Source organism: Oryctolagus cuniculus, chromosome 1 (assembly GCF_051225735.1).
Source record: "Oryctolagus cuniculus isolate XC-2025 breed Fujian yellow rabbit chromosome 1, ASM5122573v1, whole genome shotgun sequence".
Classification (NCBI taxonomy): Eukaryota; Metazoa; Chordata; class Mammalia; order Lagomorpha; family Leporidae; genus Oryctolagus; species Oryctolagus cuniculus.
The window spans coordinates 155339209-155357364 of record NC_142867.1 but is presented as its reverse complement, the minus strand read 5'-3'; the positions used below and the strand labels follow the sequence as shown (position 1 = coordinate 155357364).

The following is an 18156-nucleotide window of genomic DNA, read 5'->3' as shown; positions in this document are numbered from 1 at the left end:
CCCTGCACCCACATGGGAGACCTCGAAGAAGCTCCTAGCTCCTGGCTTCCATCTGGCCCAGCCCTGGCCATTACAGTCATTTGGGGAGTGAACCAGCAGATGGAAGATCTCTCTCTCTCTCTCTCTCTCTCTCTCTCTTTCTCTCTTTCTCTCTGTCTCTGCTCCTCTCTGTAACTCTGGCTTTCAAATAAATAAAATAAATCTTTTTTAAAAAATCATCAGTTAAACTGCTTCTAGAAGCCTAACTCAACTGAATGTTATGTAAATACACCTAGCATTAGCAAAGCTTTGGAGTAATTTGTTACAGAGCAATAACAGATAAGTAATTCACAACCCATCACAACTGAAATATAATTCATCCCCCTTGGGTCAGCAGAAGCCTCTTCAAATTGTCTCCTGAGTTATTTGAGATAATCCTGGTAATAAGATTTGATAACTTCATGACTATATATGAGGAAACACCCTTGGATTATCTTGTACATTCCTTGTTCCAAAACAAGAGTCAGCTATTTCTCCAAGGAGTCCTTGTTTATCTTACTGAGAATGATATTGAAAAAAACCCCAGCCAAGGCTCCATAAGTTCTTGCTTGGACATTATTTCTAGATCCATACATTTCAGAGAGAAAGTAACTTGCACATTAATATGTAAATTTCCAATTCAAATTCAGAATTAAAGATTTTTATTTGACTTCTTTTTTTAATTTTTTAATTGATCTTTGTATTAAATCTATTTTCAACAGAAGAATCTTAGTACTAAAGAACAAAAACAATGAAATTAAACATTCATTATTCAATTGCTTTATTGAACATAAACACACAGTAGTCTCAGAAAACAATTATGATACTATCATCACCAAATATGATTCTGGGACTGGCATTGTGGCATAGAACCAGTTCAAGTCTCAGTTGCTCCACTTCTGATCTAGTGCCAAGCTAATGTGCCTGAGAAAGAAGCTGAAGATGGCCCAGATGCTTGGGCCCCTGAACCCACGTGGGAAACCAGGTTGAAGCTCCTGGCTCCTGGCTTCAGTCTGGCCCAGCTTCAGCCACTGCAGCCATTTGGTTAATGAACCAGCAGATGGAATCTCTCTCTCTCTCTCAAGCTCTGTCTCTACCTTTCTGTAACTGCCTTTCAAATAAATAAAATAAATCTTAATATATGACTAAAACAATTGAGTGGTTGGCATCATAGCACAGCAGGTTAAGCTGCCACCTGCATCACTGGCATCCCATATGTGCCATATATGGGCCCTTAATTTAATATTGGAGCTATGGTTCTTCATTTTCTCCTGATTTGAATCATTGTTAACAAAATATCTGATAATAATATACTACTATACATTATATGCTACTTTTTTTCTAAATGACTTTACTTTAAAGCCAGTCCAAGTCCTGGCTGTTCCTCTTCCAATCAAGCTCCCTGCTAATGCACCTAGGAAAGCAGCAGAAGATGACTCAGGTGTTTGGGTCCCTGCACCCACCTGAAACCCGGATAGAGGTCCAGGTTCCTGGTTTCAGCCTGGCCTATTTCTAGCTGTTGCAACCATTTGGGGAATGAACCAGCAGATGAAAGATTTCTCGCTCCTCTCTCTCTAACTCTGCCTTTGAAATACATAAAATAAATCTTTTTAAAAATTGTTTGAAATAATTTTTGCAAATGTTTGCACATTTGTCCTCCTATTTAAATAGTTATGCACATGTCTATTGCCAGATAACAACCATTACACATTCATTTTATATGTTTTCCCTCCTTAATGTTTATTTACTGTTTATGCTACAAGTAACCATATAGTAGCTTTAACACCCATCACAAGTACATATGATGATGCCTCTTACATAACATTTTTTTTTTTTTTGACAGGCAGAGTGGATAGTGAGAGAGAGAGACAGAGAAAGGTCTTCCTTTTGCCGTTGGTTCACCCTTCAATGGCCGCCGTGGCCGGTGCGCTGCAGCCGGCACGCTTCGGCCGGCGCACCGCGCTGATCCGATGGCAGGAGCCAGGTGCCTCTCCTGATCTCCCATGGGGTGCAGGGCCCAAGCACTTGGGCCATCCTCCACTGCCCTCCTGGGCCACAGCAGAGAGCTGGACTGGAAGAGGAGCAATGGGGACTAGAACCCGGTGCCCATATGGGATGCCGGTGCCGCAGGCGGAGTATTAGCCTATTGAGCTACGGCGCCGGCCCTTACATAACTTTTGTTTCACTTGTTTTTCAGAAGTTTACTCAGAAAAATTTATAGAAACACTATTCTCATCTATTGATAGCACCTTGTGTCTTCCTTTTTTTTTTTTTTTTTTTTTTTTTTTGGACAGGCAGAGTAAGAGAGAGAGAGACAGAGAGAAAGGTCTTCCTTCCATTGGTTCACCCCTCAAATGGCTGCCACAGCCGGCGCGCTGCGCCGATCTGAAGCCAGGAGCCAGGTGCTTCCTCCTGGTCTCCCATGCGGGTGCAGGGCCCAAGCACCTGGGCCATCCTCCACTGCCTTCCCGGGCCACAGCAGAGAGCTGGACTGGAAGAGGAGCAACCGGAACAGAACTGGCGTCCCAACCAGGACTAGAACTCAGAGTACCGGTGCCGCAGGCGGAGGATTAGCCTAGTGAGCCGTGGCGCTGGCCTGTCTTCCATACTTGAAAATCAATTTTGTTGGTTATAAAATCCTCAGCTCACATTTCCCTTCATTTAATATTGGAGCTATGGTTCTTCATTTTCTCCTGATTTGAATCATTGTTAACAAAATATCTGATAATAATATACTACTATACATCATATGCTACTTTTTTCCTAAATGACTTTACTTAAGTTTAGCAGTTTTCAAGAATATATACTAGTCACAGCTATTCTTGGTCAGTGTTCCCAGGCACTCAGCATGCTCTTTCTAATTAATAGTTCAATTCTTATCATTTCAAGATATCATTTTTGAATTATAAATTTTTTAAAACATTTACTTATTTATTTGAAAGTCAGAGTTACACAGAGAGAGAAGAAGCAGAGAGAGAGGTCTTCCATCCGCTGGTTCACTCCCCAATTGGCCACAATGGCTGGAGCTGTGCTGATTCGAAGCCAGGAGCCAGGAGCTTCTTCCAGGTCTCCCACACGGGTGGAGGGCCCCCAAGCACTTGGGCCATTTTTTACTGCTTTCCCAGGCCATAGCAGAGAGCTGGATCAGAAGTGCAGCAGCTGGGACTTGAACTGGCACCCATATGGGATGCCAGCATGTTAGGTGGCGGCTTTACCTGCTATGCCACAGCGCCGGCCCCAAATTATACATTTTAGTGTTTGCTTTATTCTCCTACTCAGGCTTTCTTCTGTGCTTCAGTTACCCATATGTTGAATCATCATTGCCTAACTTCGGTGTTTATATTTTTCCTCAAATAATTTTCCCTTTTAATTCAATTTTTCTATTTTTTCTCTTCTTAGTCTTCTATTTCCATTGAGCATTACTTGTTCACTCTCTTCTTTTAAAACATATTTATTTAGTTGAAAGGCAGAGTATCAGAGAGAGGGGGAAAGACTGAGAAAAAAAGACCTTCCATCTGCTGGCTCACTTCCCAAAGGCCCACCTTAGCCAGAGCTGAACCAGCCCTAAGAAGGGAGCCAGGAACTCAATCCAGATCTCCCATATGGATGCAGGAACTCAGGTACTTGGACCACCATCTGCTGCCTCGCAAAGCACATTGGCAAAAAGCTGAACTGGAAGTAGAAGAGCAGGTACTTGAACCAGGAACTCTGATAAGGGATGCAGATACTCCAAGCAGTGACGTAACCCACTGCACCACAGCATTTACCCCTGCTTTTTCTATCTTCTACTTCAGTCTTCATTGATATTTTCATTCTAATTATTTCTTCAGTCTGTTACCTCATTTCTGTATTTCTCTATTTCTGATTTATATTGCTCTTCCATGTTGTCTACCACTTCCTTATCATCTTGTTATCTTGTTTTAAAATAGAGTTTTGATCTATTTCTGATCATCTTTTGGGATGCTTTCATGGTCTGTAAGCATTGTTATTCTTACCCTCATTCTCTTTTTTCCTCATAATAATTTTGTTTGACTTCATTACTTTTCTATTGTTAATTTTCTTTAAAGTTAATTTTCCTGAAATTGTCCATGGCAGACAAGGTCAGCATAATCTTTTTCTCTTCACAGAGAGTTCTTTATGGCTCTCATGTAGTGTGCAGCATTACAATGACTGGCTTCCTGAGACATCTGGCATCTACCCCCTTCTCTCACTCTCATCATTCTAGACCTGCTCTGAGATGTAGGGACAAGGATCAGGTTCTGAGAGTGGCTTTGAGAAACATCTGGAGGGAGCAGTGTTGTGGCAGAGCTGGTTAGGTCACTGCTTGGAACCCCTGCATCCCATGTTAGAGTGCCTGGGATCCAGTGCTGCCTCTGTTTCCCATCCACCTTCCTGCTAATGCACCTGGGAGGCCATAGATGAAAACTCAAATACTTGGGTCCCTGACACCCCTACAGGAAACCCAGATGGAGTTCCTGGCTCTTGGCTTCAGCCTGGCTCATTTGTTGTGGGCATTTGGGGAGTAAACCAGCAGATGGGAGGTCTGTTGTCCCTCTCTGTCTACCCATCTCTTTCTGCCTCACTGTCTTTCAAATTAATAAATAACTAACCAAATAAAAACTTAAAAAGAAACTTCTGGGAAAAGAACAGGGAGGCTTGGAGGCACCTGGCAGCTTCCCACAATTATCTCAACTGCTGGCTGGATGGGTTATCTCAGGAATACAGCCTCTCCATGGTCAGGGAGAGTAATTTTGGTAAGGTTTTCTTTGAGGTCAAGGGACTTGGTGCCATGACCTCAGTAATAAGGGACAAAGAGGTCAAAAGGTCAGCAGCCAAGGAACCTACAAGGAGTCCAGGCCTTGGTTCTGGAAGCCAGTCATGGGGAGGGTTGCCCCAGGTCCCAGAGAGCTGGACAAGGAGCTGGGTCTGGGTGCAGGCTGGAAAGGGAACAAATTCAGGGTTGGAGGCACAACCACAGAGAGGCTGCGAAGCGGGTCCTGCCACTCCCTTCCATGCCCTTTCAGCCTCTTGGAATTCTCCCCCTTGGCGAGCACAGGTTTGGGTGTGGGGCTATGTAAGAAAAACACGAGGAAATGAAGACAACAGATAGTGTCCCAGAATAAGGTCATGATTAAGAATTACAGGGGGTGGCACTTCAGCAGACAGGGCCTACGCCATTGTGAGTCAGTACCGACACTGGCGGCTGTGAGCAGTGAGGAAGTGCGCCCGCTCCAGTGGGGCAGGCTGTGCTCCTAGACATCCTGGCCACTGCCCCAACTCCGAAGGTCAGGTCTGAGGTATGCCATGCCTCAGCCTGGGTCTTTCCAGCTCCACCCTCGCCTTTGCAGAGGAACATGTCCGGATTCCACTGAGGGCTTGAGGAGGACCTGCTGGCCCCTTTGGCTTGCAGTTGCTATCAGCGTACTTGGCCCCCTGTGGTTTCCTTCCACTATCGCCCACGTGCACAGACACAGTCTGCCACACTCCATGGTTGGTGACTTCTCCCCCACTGGTTGTATCTGGAGTTTCCAAGAGCCAATTTATCACTTAGTTTGCTTTTATCCTCCTTGCTTAACCTTCTCTGAGCTTCCTGGATCTGCAGTTTGGTGTTTGTCATTAATTTTTGGGAATTCCTAGTCATTAATACTTCAAATGTTTGCTTTTTTTCTTCTCTTCTCCTACAGCTATTCTTATTATACATATTTACACATTTTGTAATTGTCCCACCACTGTTGGATATTCTGTCCCATCTTTTTCATTCTTTTTTTTCTCTTTGCTTTTCACTTTTGGAAATTTTCCTTGACATTTCTGTACACAAGAAGAGTTGTTGACTTTCAGTTTGTTCAACTTTCATTGTTGTGTTGTTGGTGGTGGTGTGTTAGGAGTGATGACTTCCAATCTCCTTATATGACAGGTCAGAAATTGGAAGTCTATATAGTTTAATTATGAATATTGTTCATGGGCTACTAGTTTTGTTGTCTAATTTACATGTAGGGATTTGGGAGGACCATTACCATCTTCTCAAAATCTGAAATATTAAATAATATTTTAATATAGTTACTTGAGTTTACAAATTAAAGTAATTTTTTTGGGTTCAAAAGTGACATCACTAAACATTGAAATTGTAGGTTAACAAGAAAAGGACAAGAATTTCTTTAGAAAAATGAATATGTACAAACATGCAATTTACAGAAAAACCCAAAAGAAACATTAAGCACGATTTGACACTTACTAGTAACCAGAGTAGCACCAATGAAAAATTATCAATTTTAACTCAGACTATTAAAAATAGACATCTGGAGAGCTGATAGCGCTGTCGCTTATAAAGGCCCAATGGCTTTGGGTGTGGAGAGCAGAGAAAGAATATGTGTATTACATAAACTAGTGCTAGCACTCAGTAGAGAAATCAGTGCCTTTTAGTCACATTTACTGGATGTGATTAGTGATTGATCCAGCATTGTCATTCTTGGATATATATCCCAAATAAATTCTTAAACTACAGCTATAAAGGAACAGCATAAGGATGTTAGTCATAACTTATAGCATAAGAGTTAGTGGTAATATTGATTTATATCACTGAAAGTATAAATGCGCAAAATGGGTAAATTCACACATGGAGTATTTATAATTTGTAGCAATCAGAAATAATATGTGTAGTACACACCAATATGTGTCATCTTTAAAACTTTAATGCTTAGTCAAAAAAGAAACGCTTAAGATCCAAAACTAGTGGGGCCGGCGCCGTGGTTCACTCGGTTAATCTTCTACCTATGGCACTGGCATCCCATATGGGCACCGGTTCTAGTCCCAGTTGCTCCTCTTCCAGTTCAGCTCTCTGCTATGACCTGGGAGGGCAGTGGAGGATGGCCCAGGTGCTTGAGCCCCTGCACCCACATGGGAGACCAGGAAGGGCCACCTGGCTCCTGGCTTCAGATCAGCACAGCACCAGCTGAGGCGGCCATTTGGTGAGTGAACCAATGGAAGGAAGACCTTTCTCTCTGTCTCTCTCTCTCACTGTCTATAACTCTACCTGTCAAACAAACAAACAAAAAGATCCATAACTAGCTACCATATTTATAAATAATAAAATGCATGCTAAGGAATGAAGAATACAGAGTTTACAAAAACACAAAGAGGATACATATTAACCACAGTGGAATGAATGCCTTGGAGTAAGAAGGAATGACAATATGGAATAAAGAAAAGGAGAGTACAAAAACAATAGTCAGATACATAAATTGAAACAAGAAGGGGATTTGACAAATCAGTGATGGTCAATACCCTAAATTAAGACGTAGATTTGGTAGCCGGCCTATGGGCTCCAGTTGGAGTCCCGGCTGCTCCTCTTCTGATCCAACTCACTGCTGTGTCCTGGGAAAGCAGTGGAAGATGGCCCAAGTGCTTGGACCCCTGCACCCACGTGGGAGACTCAGAAGAAGCTTCTGGCTCCTGGCTTCAGATCAGCTCAGCCCTGGCTGTTGTGGCCATTTGGGGAGTCAACCAGTGGATGGAAGACCTTTCTGTCTCTCCCTCTCTCTGTCACTCTACCTCTCAAAAAAAATAAATAAATAAAAAATCAAGCAAACAAAAAAAAAGCAGACTTGTTCACTTCTCCATGTATGAGCTTGAACTTAAATTTTTAAATAAATTCAAATATTTGCCCTAAAAAGCAGAGTTTTTTGAGAATATCTCTAACAGAAAGATAAATTATTTTTCCTGTCTTATTTGCATCTTCTCTATTTTGTATTCTCTGACTTACTTCTGAATCACTTTTTTTAAGACTTATTTAGGGGCCGGCGCCATGGCACACTAGGTTAATCCTCCACCTGCAGTGCCAGCATCCCATATAGGTGCCGATTCTAATACTAGTTGCTTGTCTTCCAGTCCAGCTCTCTACTGTGGCCTGGGAGAGCAGTGGAGGATGGCCCAGGTGCTTGGGCCCCTGCACCCACATGGGAAACCAGGAAGAAGCTCTTGGCTCCTGGCTTCGGATCGGCGCAGCGCCAGCCATGGTGGCCATTTGGGAAGTGAACCAAAGGAAGAAAGACCTTTCCCTCTGTCTCTCTCTCTCTCACTGTCTATAACTCTACCTGTCAAATAAATAAATAAAATCTTTAAAAAAGAGAGACTTATTTATTTATTTGAAAGGCAGAATTACAGCAAGGTAGAGGCAAAGAGAGAGCTCTTCCATCCACTGGTTCAATCCCCAAATGGTCAGAATGGCCAAAGCTGTGCCAATCCAAAGCCAGGAGCCAGGCGCTTCTTCCAGGTCTCCCACATGGGTGCAGGGGCCCAAGGACTTGGGCCATCTTCTACTGCTTTCCCAGGCCATAGAAGAGAGCTGGATCTGAAGAGGAGCAGTTGGGACTCAAACCGGCACCCTTATGGGATTCTGGCACTGCAGGTAGCAGCTTTACCCACTATGCCATTGTGCCAGTCCCAGGACACATCTTTTTAAAAAGCACAGTATGAATAAAGCACAATCAGAAGTATAAAACTAGGGGTGAGGATTGTGGCATTGTGGGTTAAGCCATCACCTGTGATGTCAGCATCCCATGTGGGCACCTGTTTTTGTCCCTGCTAATGGCCTAGGAAAGCAATGGAAGATGGTCCAAGTACCTGGGCCCCTGTTCCCATGTGGGAGACCTGGAAGAAGCTTGTAGCTCCTGTGTTTGGACTGGTCCAGCCCTTGAGGTTGCAGCCATCTAGGGAGTGAACCAGCAGATGGAAGATTCTCTCTCTCTCTCTCTTTCTCTGTTACTGTGCCTTTCAAATAAATAAATCTTTTTAAAAGGAGTATAAAACTAGATGATGGGAGTTGATTAAGAATACTGGAAGGTGTGGTTGGCCCTGTGGCACAACAGTTTAAAGCCCTGGCCTGCAGCGCCAGCATCCCATATGAAGAGCTGGTTCAAGTCCCTGCTGCTCCACTTCCAATCCAGCTCCTTGCTAATGAGTCTGGGAAAGCAGTAGGACCTGGCCCAAATCCTTTGGCCCCTGCACCCATGTGGGAGATCTGGAAGAAGCTCCTGACTCCTGGCTTTGGATTGGCTCAGCTCCAGTGATTGCGACCATTTGGGGAGTGAACCAATGAATGGAAGCCTCTCTCTCTCTCTCTCTCTCTCTCTCTCTCTCTCCCTGTAACTTTTTCAAATAAATAAATCTTAAGAAAAAAAAAAAGCATAAGGGAAAGAAGACTGAATCAGCAGAGAACAAGCTATAAAGGATTTGAAAGTTCCACCAAGGAACCATGACTTTTATCTTTTATTTTTTTATTTTTGACAGGCAGAGTGGATAGTGAGAGAGAGAGACAGAGAGAAAGCTCTTCCTTTTGCCGTTGGTTCACCCTCCAATGGCCGCCACGGCTGGAGCACCGCGGCCGGTGTACCGTGCTGATCCGAAGGCAGGAGCCAGGTGCTTCTCCTGGTCTCCCATGGGGTGCAAGGCCCAAGCACTTGGGCCATCCTCCACTGCCTTCCTGGGCCACAGCAGAGAGCTGGCCTGGAAGAGGGGCAACTGGGAAAGAATCCGGTGCCCCGACCGGGACTAGAACCCGGTGTGCCAGCGCCGCTAGGTGGAGGATTAGCCTATTGAGCCGCGGCGCCGGCCAATTTTCATCTTTTAGACAACAGGAAGTTTCTGAAGTTTTTTAGTCAGGAACTGCATAGATGTCCTGCGTTGTATCTCACATCAAATCTCCCATCATAGTTCTTTTTCTCCAGCCTCACAGTGGTACACCCGTCTCAGGGTGAGTCCACTGAATCCCTACTGTGTCTCCCTCCCTTTTGGCTGACTTCCCACTTCCTGCCTTTCCTCACTTTTATTGCTTCCATTTCTGCAGATTCATAACTTGACCTAATCTCATCACAGTCTGTTACCTCTATCACTGGCATCCTATACACCACATTAGTGTATTCTTTAAACACTGAGTGGTCCCCTAAAGCATACTGGGCACTCTACTAGGGGCTGAGCCCACAATGATTAAAAAAAAAAAAAAAGAAAAAGAAAAAAAGAGAACCAAATCCTGCTCTTACATAACCTAGAGGCAGAAGGAGAAGTTATGTTTTAGTATCCTATTTTTAGTGTATTCCTTTTAGTAACTTTTCTCTTCCCAGCAGACTGAACTTATACTGCTCAGCACATGGTAGGTGTTCAGTAAATGTTTACTGATTGAATGGTGCATGTCTGAGTGATTAGGAGAACCTACACATTCAGCCACAGGCATTATCATCAGTCCTGGGTTGATAATGACCACCTCATTCCTTCTTAGAGTGGCTGATCATGTGAAAATGTGAACTCTAGGTTATGAGTTGACAAATTTCTTCTGGAAAGTGCTAGGTAGTAGATATTTTAATCATCATACGTCATGATGTCTGTTGCCAACTATTCAGCTTTGCCATCACAGTGCAAAGGTAGCTGTCGACAAAAGGTAAACTAATGTGTCTGTACTCCAAAAACACTGTTTGCAAAAGCAGAGTTTGCAAAATAGGCGGTAGGCTGCAGTTGGCCCAAAGTCTCTAATTTGCCACCTCCTGCTCTGGACAATGCCAGTTCTGTGCATTTTTCAGGACTGCCTTCATGCCTGGTCCAGATGCCATTCTTCAGCTAAACTCAGTAGCTACAAGCAACATCTGAGTTTACTTTTAAACCTATGTCTGATGTTACAATGGTGGTGTTGTGGAAGTGTATGTAATTTGGAGCCCAACAGACCTGTTTTACTAGTTGGTTAGCTTTTTGGCAGGTGAACCCCTATTTCCTCACAGTAAATGGAGATTATTTTTCTTTGTTTAAGGAAAATCCTGACTATGAAGATCAAATGAGATATGTACACTGAGAGCGGAATGTGATGCCTAGCACACGGAGAGCTGGCCACAGATATGCTCCCATTGCCCAGTTCTGTTCTTTTCATCCCTTAAATTACATCAGCAGATATTTTTTTGGAGAATCTACTATATCCAAGGAACTTTGAGGTACCATTAGAACTATAACAAATCCTCGCTGATTATCTCTTTTTTAAATGTTTCCTTTTTAAAAGAAATTTGAAAGGCAGAAAGAGAGAGAGAGAGAGAGACAGAGAGAGAGAGAGAGAGAGAGAGAGAGAGAGAGAGAGAGATTGATTCAGAAACAGAGACTGAGATGGAAGGAGACCTTCCATTGGATGATTCACTCTCCAAATGCCCACAACAGCCAGGGCTGAACCATGCCCTAGCCAGAAGCCTGGAAATCCATCCAGGTGGAGAGCAGAAACCCAAATTCTTGGATCACCATCAGCTGCTTCCCCAGCATGCATGTTAGCTGGAAGGTGGATCTGAAGAGGAGGCAGGACTTGATTCCAGGGACTTTGATGGCAACAATAGTTGCCCACACTCCTTGATTTTTTTTTTTTTTTTTGGTAGATTTTATCTGCTCACACACTAATCATGCTAATATTTAATTTTTAATATTATAAAATAAATATTCATTCATTGTTTGTCTATTATGTGCCAGGTACCACTATATATACTGAGGTTTTTTGCAGTAAATAAAGTCCCTACCAATTACATTCTTTTATTTTTTTTTAAAGATTTATTTTATTTATTTGAAAGACAGAGGGGCTGGCGCCATGGTGCACTAGGTTAATCCTCCGCCTATGGTGCCAGCATCCCATATGGGCGCCGGTTCTAGTCCTGGTTGCTCCTCTTCCAGTCCAGCTCTCTGTTGGGGCCCAGGAGGGCAGTAGAGGATGGCCCAAGTGCTTGGGCCCCTGCACCCGCATGGGAGACCAGGAAGAAGCTCCTGGCTCCTGGCTTCGGATCAGCGCAGTGCCAGCCGTGGCGGCCATTTGGGGAGTGAACAAACGGAAGGAAGACCTTTCTGTCTGTCTCTGTCTCTTGCTATCTGTAACTCTACCTGTCAAATAAAAAAAAAAAAAATAAAAAAAAAAAGCTTCTTCCGAGTCTCCCACATGGGTGCAGGGGCCCAAGGATTTGGACCATCTTCTTTTGTTTCTTTTGTTTTTCCAGGCCATAGCAGAGAGCTAGATTGGAAGTGGAGCAGCCGGGACTTAAACCGGCATCATATGAGAATGCCAGCACTGTAGGCCAAGGCTTTAACCCACTGAGATATAGCGCCAGTCCTGCCTGAAAAGATTCTACTGTCATTCAATTCAAGTTAGGAAAAAAAAAAAAAAAAAAAAAGTGGGGCATCTGAGGAGTGAACCAGCGGATGGAAGACCTCTCTCTCAGTCTCTACCTCTCTCTGTAACTCTGTCTTTCAAATAAATACAATAAATCTTTTAAAAAGTAATTATATATATATAAAGTTTATCTTTGCTGGAATTGTTAGTTGAGGTCTTATTGAAGATTTAATAAATCTTTTTAATCATAATTTCCTTTTTTTTACAAAATAACTTGAAGCAATAGTATGAAAAACCAGTAGAATCTGGCCCAAGTGCTTGGGTCCCTGCACCTGTGTGGGAAACCTGAAAGAAGCTCCTGACCTGGAAGAAGCTCCCGGTTCCTGGCTGTTGTTGCCATCTGGGGAATGAACCAGCGGATGGAAGACCGATTCTCTCTGTCTCTCCCTCTCTCTCTCTGCCTCTGCCTCTCTGTGACTTTGCCTTTAAAAAAAAAAAAAAAAAAAAAATAAGATGCGTATCAACATTACCACTTCTCACTCAGAAAAGTCTTAAAGTTCTCCAGAATGGAACAGTTTGATTCATAGCAAGAAAACTCTGAGTTAAATTCCTTTCAGATGCTGTCTTCTACTTAGTTTTTGATTAATCACTGACTTATTGAGTACTTAATAAGATTTTATACAATTTATTAGAAAATATCTTCTTGGGGCCCGCACCATGGCACACTAGGTTAATCCTCTGCTTGCAGTGCCGGCATCCCATATGGGCGCCGGGTTCTAGTCCCGGTTGCTCCTCTTCCAGTCCAGCTCTCTGCTGTGGCTTGGGAAGGCAGTGGAGGATGGCCCAAGTGCTTGGGCCCTGCACCCGCATGGGAGACCAGGAGGAAGCACCTGGCTCCTGGCTTCGGATCGGCGCAGCGCTGGCCGTGTCGGCCATTTCGGGGGTGAACCAACGGAAGGAAGACCTTTCTGTCTCTTTCTCTCACTGTCTAACTCTATCTGTCAAATAAATAAATAAAAAAAGAAAGAAAATATCTTCTAAAACCCATTAATATAAATGCAGAGTTAGAAAAAATAACTAATCGGTAGTATTTCCACAAAGTCTTCCTGTCCCTAGGACTATTCTAGGCCTCAAAGAACAGAAATCTGTATTTTTCTTGAAATAAAGTACAACTATAATTGAAATGGGCAAGAAAAGAGTGCTTTTCTAATGAAAATCCACCTACTATATGCAAAGATGATTTTTCTTTCCAGGGCAAAAAGCAATTTAAATATTGATACAGGTTTCATTTATAAAGCTGTCATGTATATTTCAAATAGATTTTAAAAAACTAGAAAAAAATCATTGTGCTAGATCATAACAGTCATACAACAATATTTTGATGAGAACCAGGACCAGAATATTTGACATTTAAAATCTGCCATCAAATGTTTTATCCAGTTTCCAGATTGGCTATTTACAGTAATCAAAATTTTTAATGTTTTTTCATTCACATACCATTGTCTTCAGTCTATTTACAGAACAGTCCAATTGTGCATCAATGCAGAAAGACACTTCAGGAACAGTTCAATTAACTAAACAAGCTATTTAACTAATAAAAGTTCTTTTCAGTAAGAAACTGAAGCAATTTTTTCATGCATGCTTCATTGCATGTTTTAATTTCTTGGTTTTGGCCCATGATCACTTAACCACAATTATCAAGCAAATCTAAATAGTTAACTATAATTGCAAGATTATGCCTTGTGGATTTTATGGTGTATAAAATCGAGCATAAAAGAAAATAAACATAAGCAAGAGCAACAAAAAGTCCATTCACTTACCCTCTTCATTACCACAGCCATGACAAACTTCACTCAGCCTTTGGCCATTGCATTTTATCCTGAAGTTTCCATCCACCAAGCAATCAGATAAACCCGTTTGTGAGAGTGACTAATGGAAATAGTGCTGTAAAAACAACTTCCAAACAACTTTCCATGTGCTTAGTCTGGAAGAGAGAAACTGTCACGTGTGCATGGAGTAGAAGTTGTTAACTTCATTTAATTCAGAAGGGACTTCACTTGTAGCAAGAACTTGTGACTCTGATTGCCGGAATAATGATTAACACTCTCCTTGCTATCTCTGAGCTCTCCAGCTGCAGATGATCTACTGAGGAGACCTTATCAATTCTGATGTGTGTTGTGAATGCTCACATTCTGTCCCAGTGAGCTGGCATTTACCACACTGAATTGACTTCAGGGTGAGGTTATTCTAAATCAAGTGTATTAGAACCTCTGTAAACTCCCTTTGGAGTTCTTTTTATTAAACTATTGCTCTGAAATGTTTTATTTTTACTTCCCATTCGTACGCCCCATGATAACAGATGGATTCTCACTTCCACCTTTTTTGTTAGAATTCCAGAGCTTTGTAAGTAACATGAGCAGAATCTCTGTGTTCCTTCAGCTTTATTTGTCTTCTCAGTTGTGCTCCTTTCAAAAAACTTCAGTGCTCTTTTGAACTGTTTGTTCTTACATTTCTGGAGACCAGGGCTGTGGGAAAATAGGGAGAACTAATAAACAGGTGTAGACAACTCAGGCACTAGAAACTCAGCAAATGATTATGGCTCAATCTTTATATGGTAGTCATTAATGGCAATGATTACATGAGCAGTCCCCCATGAAAGCTTCTGGAGTGGGTATTTTGTCTACTGACTAAGACGCTGGTAAAGATGCTGTTACCCCGTATGAATGTCTAGGTTCAATACCCACTCTAGTCCTGACTGCAGCTTTCTGTTAATGCAGTCCCTAGGAGGTAGTAGGGATGGTTCCAGTAGTTGGGCATCTGCCACTCATATGGAAGATCTGTATTGAGTTACCTCCCAGCTGGGGCCTCAACCCAGCCCCAGCCGTGAAAGACATTTGGGAAGTGAAGCAGTGGGTAAGAGCTCTGTCTCTTTCTTTCTCTATCTTTTGACCTCTCAAGTTTAAAACAAACCCAAAAAAGTGCTTCTAGAAGAAGAAGAAAATAAAATCAAACTTCACTCATGACATTGGCTGAGATTTATTTAGATAAATTTCTTGTGTCTTCCAGACAGGAGACTGAGGTGACAGGAGTATTGTAAATGCATGGCCTCCCTTAGGCCATACTGTGGAGTTCCACTCCACCAACTGGGTGAAGCAGATTGTGCATTTCCTGCTATATGACCTAGGAGAGTCCAATTAGATTTCAAATACAACAGTATAAAGAGCTTAAGAGCTAGTAGTCAGTTGTGTTTATTATGCTATAAACTTCACTTTCCTGATAGTACTTATATTACTGATTTAGAAATAGAATGATGACTCAAGAGTTCTTATCATCCTTTCTAGGGTATTTTCCAGAAATTACCAACTTAATTTTAAGAATTCAAATGTATCTTCCTCCCCATCTCACCCCTCTCCACCACCAAAGAAGGTAAGTTTTAATTATTTCAGTGCTGTAAACGATTCTAAATAAATTCAACTAGTATCTCCCTCTGCACCCTTATATTGCTACTGTCTCTAAAATAAAACAAGCATTTATGGGGTCGGTGCTGTGGCATAGTGGGTATGTGCCATTATACCGCAGTGCCTGCATCCCATATGGGTGCCGTTCTAGTCCCGCAGTACAAGATGGCCCAAGTCCTTGGGCCTCTGCACCAGTGTGGGAGACCCGGAGGAGGCTCCTGGCTCCTGGCTTCGGATCAGCACAGCTCCAGCTGTTGTGGCCAATTGGGGAGTGAACTTGCGGATGGAAGACCTCTCTCTCTCTCTGCCTCTCCTCTTTCTGTGTAATTCTTTCATATAAATAATAAAATAAATATTTAAAAAAATAAATAAATAAAACAAGCATTCTGAATGAGTTTCAATGTTCTAGGCAGCACCTAAAATGGTAGGCACTTTACAGCTTGACCACCAGCCCTTTATTTTCTTTTGTTGGTTACAACAATTGGCTAGGAATTTGGCAAAAAATGCTGTCCGCCCTAACACACACATACACATACACATGTACTTTACATCACCTTCATTGTTTGTCATTATATTAATGTGCATATTGCTAAGTACTGAATAATTATTTGCCATAATTATTCCATTGCCCAAAAGGTGGGTGCCAACAATCATGTGAAAAAATAATTAAAACCTCCAGAACTATAGTTCTTAACCTAGATTTTAAGGAGACCAGGGGTCCTGTAATCATTCTGAAATTATATAAGAATGCTTCAAAAACTCTGGAAAGTTGAATTAAAAATAATTTTATTCTGGTGCAAAAAATGTTGAAATTCATTCATCATAATATACAATTTTCATGAACTTTTTGAACATCCCATGTATGTATGGATTTTGGCAAATTTTTGCATCAAAGTTAACTTATCTTTTATCCATTTTCCATGAACATTCTGAAGTACCCTCTTTGTACTATCTCCATAATATGGCAAAGCCCAAGATTAATTGTTTTCAGTAACAATATCAGTATCTGTTTTTATTTCATTACCAGCATTATAAGGTATCTATCATTATAGCATATTAAATACACATCAACAGATGATCATGGTGCATATTCAACTAAACCAGAGTCAATTAATCATAGCCATACTTGTAGTGTTATAAGAAAATTAGACATAAATAGTAAGAAAAGAAATGTCTGAAACCTGTGTTCCTTGTATATGGTAAATTCAAATTTGTTTTCATGCTTTATTTTTTTTAATTGCAGAGAAAGAACAGACAGATCTCATATCCACAGGTTTACTCACTAAATACCAACAACGACCAGGCTTAGCTGGGCTGGGGCCAGTAGTGCAAAGTCAATCCAGGTCTCCATGTAGGTGACAGGAACACCACTTGAACTTTTACCACTGCCTCCCAGGGTCCATATTAGCAGGAATCAGGAGCAAGAGACAAGTATCAAACCTAGGCACTCTGATATGGGAAACAGGTATCAATTGATAGGCAACCACCCATCCCATGCCTTAATGTTTAAATAGCTACAAGAACTCTAATACCAGCAATCCTACCTGAGACGATTTCATCCACATCCAGTTAGGGGAGCTTTTTGTGCTGGGGACAGAGAAGCCCCTACAACCCCCCACCCCCCCCCCCAAAAAAAAAAAAGAACTCTGCATACCCTGGCATTTGGGGAGAAAGAAGGAATCCCATTGGGCCAGGCCTAGAGCTGGCAGACTAAATTCAAGCAGGGAACATCTCAGGCTGGAAGAACAAATGTGGCTCTACTTCCCACTGCAGCACCTGGGCCACCACAGATTATTATGGAACTCTCTGTCTGGAAGAGGGTGGGGCACTCCTTCTCCTATATCTTCCCTCCCTTTCTCGAAGGTACCAACAGGCCTATCAACTTCCACCCTATCTGCATACTCAAAATTCCTTCAGAAGGCCGGGACATTCTTCCCCAACAAATTCTGTGGACTGGGAGTCTGTGTCAGGAGAGCCTAACTGCTGTCATTTATTGGGCAGCTATTAAACACAAGGTGCTTGATTTACCTTCATGTTCTTATTTAGTCCTTACAACACTGTAAGGCAGACACTATCATTATCCCCATTTAACAGACCAAATATTCATAGGCTCACGTAGTACAGCGTAGGCAGATATGCCAGAATACTATCATTTTTTTTTTTAAGATTTATTTATTTGAGAGGCAGAGCTACAGACAGGATGGGGGTGGTGTTCTATCCGCTCTCCAAATGGCTGCAGTGGCCGCAGCTGGGCCGGTCTGAAGCCAGGAACCAGAAGCTCCTGGGTCTCCCTCCTGGGTGCAGACTCCCATGCACTTGGGCCATCTTCCACTGTCTTCCTAGGCCATCAGCAGAGAGCTGGATTGGGAGTGAAGCAGCCAGGACACAAACCGGCACCCATTTGGGATGCCGGCGCCATAGGCAGAGGTTTCCAGTCCCTATCATTTTTATTATTGTGCCTTCTATGACTTCTTATTTAATCCTCATTTGGTATAAAACTTATTTCCTCATTTTTGAACCTCTAGACTCTCTGTCTACCTGGACTTCTATCCTCCAGAGTGTTCA

General features: G+C 42.4%; 1 protein-coding gene and 1 long non-coding RNA gene across 6 annotated transcripts in view; one reads left to right on the top strand and one right to left on the bottom strand.

Annotated features, from left to right (window-relative positions):
- The window catches only part of TRPM6 (transient receptor potential cation channel subfamily M member 6), a 177741-nt gene extending 163232 nt beyond the window's left edge, over positions 1 to 14509 (bottom strand). Inside the window, exon 1 of one of the 2 annotated variants that reach the window (XR_016236719.1) lies at positions 13954 to 14509. Coding sequence is in view for 1 of the 2 variants with exons in the window: in XM_089336738.1 (XP_089192864.1) it covers positions 13954 to 13974 (21 nt within the window). In the remaining variant the exon portion in view is untranslated. The remainder of the gene's footprint in view (positions 1 to 13953) is intronic. The other variant, XM_089336738.1, reaches the window with a different exon arrangement.
- The window catches only part of LOC103348271 (uncharacterized), a 34310-nt gene extending 18335 nt beyond the window's left edge, over positions 1 to 15975 (top strand). For 2 of the 4 annotated variants that reach the window (XR_516703.4, XR_016236723.1), the window contains exons 2-4: positions 10811 to 10988; positions 15475 to 15559; positions 15743 to 15975. This is a non-coding gene — a long non-coding RNA (uncharacterized LOC103348271). Of the gene's footprint in view, positions 1 to 10810; positions 10989 to 12413; positions 13935 to 14574; positions 15047 to 15474; positions 15560 to 15742 lie in introns of those variants that run through there. The other 2 variants (XR_016236722.1, XR_016236721.1) reach the window with 2 other exon arrangements.
- Positions 15976 to 18156: the final 2181 nt, after the last annotated feature.